Below are 8,572 nucleotides of genomic sequence, written 5' to 3'. Positions count from 1 at the left end.
TCTGGTTTGTCCTTGTCGGATTTTTGGTATGGATCCAATATAGTGGCGCCGTATTCCTTTACAGATTTTACCATTGAGGTATATGCTGTTTTCCTATATTCCAAGGTGCAGTGTTTAAGATTCCTGCTTAGGAAGGCCAGAGTTGATTGTGATTTCTTGGCTACTTTGCTTATTTGTGTGGTCCATGTTAGGTCTGATGATATTTGTAAATCAGGATAGGGGTTGTCTTGTACTTCCTCTAAGGTGTGGTTGTTGAAGGTGTAAAATTTAGATGTTTTCTTGCTCATGCTCATTATGTAGCATTTCCTGGCATTGAAACGCATTCCCCATCTTTTGACCCATTCCTCCAGGTTTTCTAGGTCTTTTTGTAGGAGTGTGTGGTCTTCAAAAGTTTCGATGGTGCGGTAGAGTAGGCAGTCGTCGGCGAAAAGTCGAACTTTAGATGTGACGGAGTCTGGTAGATCGTTGATGTGGAAGAGGAGTATGAGTTGTAATACTTCCTGATCTTAAGTCTCCTGTCTTTGCCACTGCGGTATTTAGATGTAGCACTAAAGTCTGGTGAGAATGTTGGGGAGTGACTTTCAAGGCTGCTGTTTAGCTGTCTGATTTTATTATTGATTTGGTCTTGCAAGATTTTGTCTTGGCTGGAGAATAGGTCGGGGTTTTCATGGCCTTTGTGCTGTTTCCATTAGCTGATTGAAGATATTGGTATCTCAAGTATGGTGATCTTCGATCCAGGATAGTTTTGAACTGTCTGTACTATTTCTTTGAGACTATTATATATTTTATTGACTTCGTCGTCCGTTTCTGATCTCAGTATGATAAATCTGTTATCCTTCGTTGCAAGGTCACATGTACCTAACCACACGTATAGCCATATGTCACCATGTTGGGTGATTTTCCTTGTGATGTTGAATTGTAGCCAACGGGCAGTGTCCTCTGGTTTTACTCCACTTTTTGACCAACACTGTATTATTTTTTCCGTTTCAATTTTTGCCAAGATTTTGTAGCCTCTCATCTGATAGTAGGACGGGCGGATGATGTCATTTTCCCGTAGTGGGTGGTGATTTTTTTGTCAGGAAATTTCTTAGTTTGTTCTCGGACAATATAAACTATATTTGGTCGTAAAATAAAGATGGCGTCTGCCAGGTTCGTCATGGTAAGGTGGTATGTTGGGGCTGGTTTTCGGACTTACCGATGGTGAGTTTGTTGGCTAATTTGTTAATTTCGTACTTCGTTATCCTCTCGGTTGTAAAACACGACTTCCTCTATCCGCGCATGCGCACCTCCCTATAAAGTATGTTGGTTTCTTATATGGTCTTATTTTTTTGGTGTTGTTTTATGCAAGCCGACGCTGTGGTATATTTTTGTCTGTCTTATTTTGTTACAGAAGCGTCATGCTCATCGTCGGTGTCGATACCTTCAGTAACTTCCTATGCGGGATGGTTGTATTCTCCATCTTGGGAGTCCTAGCTCACGAAGCCGGTCTTTCTATTGAAGAAGTAGCAGAATCAGGTTGGTTATTCAGGCACATGCTAGACAAGGTAACTCCCTAATCACATTGAAGGTTTTGACAAATACACCTATATTACTACATGTACTTATATTTAATAACACCAAACTTTAATATAGTATATGTACATTTAAACAATTATCATTTTTTTTCTTCAATTTCATTAACAAACAGTTATTAATAAGTTAGAAAAAATTCATTTATACTTTATTTTACCAACCTACCTTGATATCACGGGTCATCCTAGGCTACAGGGTCAAATATGTGTTATTACATACTTTAAATTGCATTTGATCAAATCATATGATTTAAGTATTTTATACTTTGATAAGATTATATATTTACAATTTTGTTGTTTTTGTTTTGGGACAAATTCGTTGGGATTATATTTCGTGGAATAAAAATTTGAATACCCTGGGTTTTTTTGTTTGACACCTGAACATTTGGTCCGGCTAACTGTACATCGCTCGAGGTGAGCACCTGTCCACTCGAAGTGAATTTTTCACATCTCGCTTCACCCCAGTTAGTGGGAAACAATAGATCGACCATCCCTCGATGGTCATATTATTTAGTCTTAACGAATATGTTTGGTACGTAATAGCTATCTAAAATGGAAATAATTAGGCCAACCGACATTTTATAACACAAATTCTGATAAGAAAACGAGCATGCTTGACATAAATATTCGCGGTTACCTTGACAAATCATGTGAGAATATCAGGCCGATTTCAATGCAAGTATTACAACAACTGACGACAACTGCTTTATTTACACTATTCACCCTTTTCGTTGTTTTTATAAAACCACATAATAAGGAAATTAAATACCAAACGAAACATTATGCTTTTACAGTACTTTGTAAACGCTATTTAGCATAAACAACTACATAGTGCACATGTATATGTCTTTTCCTTCCACACAAGCTCCTGTATATATAGTATTGAAAAGATAATGTTGTCAGTGTGTCTTTCTCCATACAATGTAATTCATTCTGGAAATACCACTCTGTTGCAGGTCCCGGTCTAGTATTCTTAGTGTATCCGGAGGTCCTTGCCCGCATGCCTCTTCCTCACTTGTGGGCCGTCATTTTCTTTTTCATGCTGTTCACCGTCGGTCTCGACAGTCAGGTAGGAATCATTCTCATGGTAAAACTGGGCTGTTTAGGGAGGAAGGACAACACTGCCATACACATATCTTAATGAAATGACAAATACTGTCCAGCAAATCAGTGTATAATATGGGACATTTCTAAACGTTCTACAATAAGACAGTACGATACCAAAATGACGACAAGGAGGGGAATAACAATAACGCGACGTTAAATGATAATGTGACGTCATAATGTACAAATAGTATGCCACTTTGATAACTGCAGTACATCCCATGGTCTAATGCGATCGTTTTTTGTTCTTTTCATAGTTTGCTACAGTTGAAGCGATCATCAGTGGGTTTGCTGATATGTACCCCAAAGTGATCGGTAAAAGGAAGCAACATGCTATCGTCGTTGTCTTTATACTATTCTTTGTCACAAGTATTGTATTTGCAACACAGGTAAGATGTTACTTTCAATAGTGCACTGTTGACATTGACCTATTGCAAAAAGGTACAAAACATGCATCGATTGAATATGTATATCCAGGCGACCTGTGCTCAAGCATACGTTAGCACGGATACTAAATAGTGTACAAATCTGAAATCATAATATTGTATAATTGCTTCGACTTGTCAACGTTTAAATATATACAGGACGTGGAAAATATAATTAACCACACAAGTATGCACAGATCTAGGGATCATGCAAGCGATCGATATTTGATCGAAATGCGAACAAAATATGCTAATGCAAACAATGTACTCTGGCAATGATACTTCTAAGAAATAAACCGCCCCTTTTGGGGGATAAAGCTATCCAAACTCATCCATGAATCACCTTAACGAAAATGCATTTTATAGACGTTACGTCTTAACATTATTAAAAACTCAGTAATTCTGTGGTTCTGGTATTGATATACTGAGTCTAATCAACGGGAGCTCAGGGTTGTTGTTCTTTGTATTGATACTATTCAGTACTGATTTGTGTTAATATGGTAACAATTCCATCTTGACAATGTTCTATTTTGACAGGGAGGCGTCTACATATTTCAGTTTCTTGATTGGTACCTTTCGGCATTTTGCATCTTTTTCTTGTCCTTTCTGGAGTGTATTATCGCCGGCTGGTTATATGGTAATTACAATACATTCAAATATGCTCATTAATGCATAAATCGTAAACTATATTTAGCATAAAAAGTTATGTCACTTAAAAACGTATCATATTTATAAATTTTGTTTATTGATTCCCCCTTTCAAATAGGAATTGAAATATGATATTTAGCAAATAAAGAATTATGAGACAGAAAAGGATGAATAGTTCCTTCTGTATCACATGTGGCACTAGTCGTGACTTTTCCTGTCCAGTCCAGGAACATATGTAATCATCAAATAGATGAACATGTCTTAAATACTTGTACATTCTGTTTTCTTTCTTTTTGTTATTCATTACCAGTTTTCACCGTGTCGATGTGACGCTAAATCCTTTGATTAAGCCAAGCATTCAATAGACAATCGTAGAAATCGTAACGAGTTTTTTTTACTTTAAATGTTCTTGATAGTCATTAACACAATAAGTCATTACCATTTAATGTTTCGAAAAGGCTAATTACATAGACTAGTCGTGTACAGGTAGGAGTCACCAACAAATTGTTTAATAAACTCTTGTTAGTGAGATGATGATATGATATACAACATTTGAAGTGAAAACAGTTTTAAGTATAAATATAAGTGAGATATTGTTTCACATCCATGACATTATCTTCACGACTGTTCATTCTTGTCATCATTTGTTGATATGAACGTTCTTGATCAGGTGATACATCATATGCAAGCTTAAGAAGTAATGTTCACGACTTCAGTAAAATATAGAACGCATACCACAAACAAAGTGTACCACGATATCCATATCAGGTGATTGATGGTAACGGACAAACTTACAACACAGGATTTTGAAATATATGGATTGATAAAGACCTCAAAATGTGTCTAGGTCACCATCATGATACTGTAGTATTGTGCGATATGAATAGCTTCACATTAAAGTGACATATAGCATAGTTTTCATTACACAAATTATCTATGTCTTACTTGGATTTGACCAAGATTTAAAAACAAGCTTCGTCGATAAAGAAAAAGACGTTCACCCTTCTTGAATATCAAATATTATTCTCCTTGCACTTTTAAATGATTGCAATCGCACCCTGAAATATTAGCCTATGTCCATATTTTGCCCGAGTTTTATTAATTTCGAATGAACATAACACTTCGGTGCCCCTACTTTTTCTAATAATAAAACTGAAATAGTGTTTCTTATCTTATCTATGCATCATTCAGTTATTTTGTACAAAGTAGGAATTAGCTACGACACTTTTGTAATTATATTTGTTGTTCAAAAATATTTCCATTGGAATATCTTTTACTTAAACCCAATTGCCACGTTTACCCGCGTTGTTTTATATTCTAATGTTTTTTGTCTAATCGTTCTAAACTAGATAATCAGAAAAACATTTCGAAAATCCTTGTGATGGTTGAATATAACAAAATAAAAAGCAAGAGTTTTTTTCGACTTCCTTAGCGCTTTCTCCTCTTATTCATGTTGACAGGACAAAAACACTACACAAAAAGTGATGAAGTCATCATACGTTATGACAACACAATACAACCTACCAAAATTGACGCCAAAATTAACAATGCACTTTAACGTCAACATTTGAGGAACAACAAAGATGGTGTTACAGAAATAGAAACATGTATATATGGTTACAGGCATGAGTATAACAACAGATTTGTACACATACGTTCTCTATGTTGATTCGTGCAACGATCTGTGCTGTGAGAACAATTTAAACCAGGTTTTAATATATCGATTAACATTGCTTCTTTTGACTTTCGCTGTACAGTTCTGTAGCTTGATATATAGGAATTAAATGGAACTTATCATTTGCACAAGAATGTATATGCTTATAAACAGTTAAAAATTGACGATTACATTTCGACAAACATATATTTTGTTTAGAACCAATAAATTTAGAAGAACACAATAATCTTTTCAAATTTTTCTTTTACAATTTATTATTTTCTTTTTGCAAAGGATTCTCCCCATACGTTCATCTGTCTTCATAAAGTTTTCATAGCTTTTGATAATTGGAAACACATTAAAGTTATATGGGTTGTGAGAAGACACAAACGGTATTATTTCACACTTATCACTATTGTTTTGTTGAACGAGCAAAGGCCCCTTGTCCCTAGCCTTTTGAATTCCGTGTAGTACAAGTTCATCTGGATAATTACGAGTTTTCAGGAAAGAAAAGAGCTCCCGTAACATGTGTTCCATTATATTGTTGAAGGAGAAGACTTTACATTCAAAAATGATAACAAAATTAAAGTAAAAGCTTATATGAACTGTAGATCTCTGAATGTTACATTGGACAAACTGGTTGTGAATTACGTCAACGTATGACACTCACAGACAACAGAAAAAAGTTACCATCTTCGATCTTTAACTGTTTATAAGCATATTCATTCTTGTGCAAATGATAAGTTCCGTGTAATTCCTATATATCAAGCTACAGAAGACACTGTACAGCGAGAGTCAAAAGAATCAATGCTAATTGTTAACGTTGTTAAACTCATAACTGTATCTATATATAAATGTATCTATTTCTGTGACACCATCTTTGTTGTTCCCCCAAATGTTGACGTTAAAATGCATTGTTAATTTTGGTATCAATTTGGGAAGGTTGTATTGTGACGTCATAATGTATCATGACGTCATCACTTTATGTGTTGTGTTTTTGGCCTGTCAACAAGAATAAACAGTTTCCCTGATGAACCTTTCAAGAGGTGAAAGCGCTAGGGCAGTCGAAACAACTCGTGCTTTTTATTTTTATATTTATATATATTATAAAGGAAATGTTCATCTAGATTCCTGTGAATGTTTGTGAACGTTTCTTTGTTTTTGTTTCGACCTTTTGTGTGCTAACAATATGCATACCTCATACTCATCTCAATAAAATGGTTGTCTAGGAGCGGAGAGGTTCAGCCGGGACATTGAGTTGATGACCGGAGGGAAACCATCAGTACTGATCAGAATATCATGGTGCATTTTGACTCCCGTTGTTATGCTCGTAAGTGATCCGTATACAAAAACATTATAGCGATCTATGAGTACTTAAATGACGGACAAGTTGTATGATGCAGTGTATTTAATTTTTTGAAATTCTGTATCTAGAACAATTTTCTAAGGTACAATCACCTGTAAGTGTGTCACATATATCCTTTAAATATGACATCAGGACCAAAGGCTCTGAACGAATTTTATTTATATGTCGAAAAAAACCCCACTGCATTTGTTTCCCATTGTTCAGGAAGATTGGCGTCTGAAATTTACCTATCAATTCGCGAATCACAGTTCACATTATTTGCAATATATGCGGAAGGAATTACTTGTAGTTAACAAATGATTGTCCTCATAAGCCAGACCTTTTGTCCATTTAGTGTGGTAATATTGATGAAGTATCTTTTCATTAGTGATAAGTTTAATGTGTGAATGTTATAGATTCTTTAGTTGGAGTGGTATTCTGTTTGTGTTGGGGGATTGTTCGTATGTTTCGAAAGACGAAACACTACATTATTGTAGTTAATCATATTTCTGTATTAAATCTTTCCGAAAACAGATACATATAATTGATAGGAATACGAACCCGCCTTTTTTATCGATATCAAAACCTTACACAAGTGCTCATTGCGGTCGAATAAAAAGAATGGGGATTCTTGAACAACCGAAAAGTTTTGTTTTTTTATTTGTCAGTAATCGATGATTAATCTTTTTTCGCAATCTAGTTGGCCTTCGTTGCTGTGGCGTTGAAGTTTGAGCCGCCTATTTACAAAGGATATTTGTATCCAGAATACCTCGAAATTGTTGGCATTTTCATCGCTATGATGTGTGTAATCCCGGTTCCTATCATCGCCATCAAGCGACTCTTACAGACACCTGGTACACTCAAGGAGGTCAGTGGTGATATCCTAACAAAAAATTGACTTACTAAAGGGAAGTCACTTAATAATTTCTGTAAATGTGTTACAATGCAATGATCATATCATAAATACATATGTCTTTGGTATTAATGCATTAAGAGCTATACTGGTATATAGCACTTAAATGACTGTTGATTTTTTCCACACAAATTGTACTTGCAATTAAGGGATAGGTCAATTGATCACTGAAATACACATAGCGATTTGTTAAGGTGGTTTGAAAAGTAAAAGCCCTAAAAAACAATCAAGTAACATTGATCACAAGTAAAATGTGCAATCAATGCTGAAACAAAACCATACGCATTTTCGTGAAATAATGTTTGCAAAGCTCATGAACATTAAAACACATACTGACAGACTTACAAAAAGACATCATTGTTTCGTTGTCACTACCGTAGTTTGAGAACGTGATATATCTTGGATTTGACCAAGGTTTACATATAGATGTCGTCGATGAAGCGGAACACGCTAGCGTTTCCAGGTTAGATGGTCTTTTTCTCCTTGTAGTTTTACATGAATCTCTTATTCACTTTTTGCTTATATCTTGCCCTAGTTTATGGAGTTTGAGTTTTGAACACAGTTTTGTTGATAAGTCGTTATTTTCTTGGTGTTTATTTGTTTTATTGGCAGTTGTGCTACTACCATGAAGATATTCTTTTTCTATTGATAAATCATCACTCTCGTTTTGCATTGTAGAAGATCATGACATTAGTCGCTCCATCGCGGAAATGGGGTCCCAACGACGATGGAGAAAGTCTATCTTACAAGATGTACAAATACAAGGGTGGAATTTGGCGGACAATCCGGATTAACCTGTGTGGAACTCGTAATTAAAAGATTACCTTTCGTGAAGCTTGAGGCTGTAACAAATATATCAATAATGTATAACAGGTAGAATTAAAAATACAGTTTCCACGACAACCAACAGAT

General features: G+C 35.3%; 1 protein-coding gene across 1 annotated transcript; it reads left to right on the top strand.

Annotated features, from left to right (window-relative positions):
• Window positions 1-1,135: 1,135 nt before the first annotated feature.
• On the top strand, window positions 1,136-8,476 carry LOC110446347 (sodium- and chloride-dependent neutral and basic amino acid transporter B(0+)-like). Its single transcript, XM_021491461.1, has 6 exons — window positions 1,136-1,149; window positions 1,391-1,515; window positions 2,528-2,640; window positions 2,933-3,064; window positions 7,448-7,615; window positions 8,339-8,476. Exons 1-6 carry the CDS (start codon window positions 1,136-1,138, stop codon window positions 8,474-8,476), a joined length of 690 nt encoding a protein of 229 aa, XP_021347136.1.
• Window positions 8,477-8,572: the final 96 nt, after the last annotated feature.

The sequence above is a fragment of the Mizuhopecten yessoensis genome, unplaced genomic scaffold, assembly GCF_002113885.1.
Source record: "Mizuhopecten yessoensis strain PY_sf001 unplaced genomic scaffold, ASM211388v2 scaffold2671, whole genome shotgun sequence".
NCBI classification, from domain to species: Eukaryota; Metazoa; Mollusca; class Bivalvia; order Pectinida; family Pectinidae; genus Mizuhopecten; species Mizuhopecten yessoensis.
The sequence above is the reverse complement of the archived record's forward strand: the minus strand, read 5'-3'. Positions and strand labels throughout refer to the sequence as shown.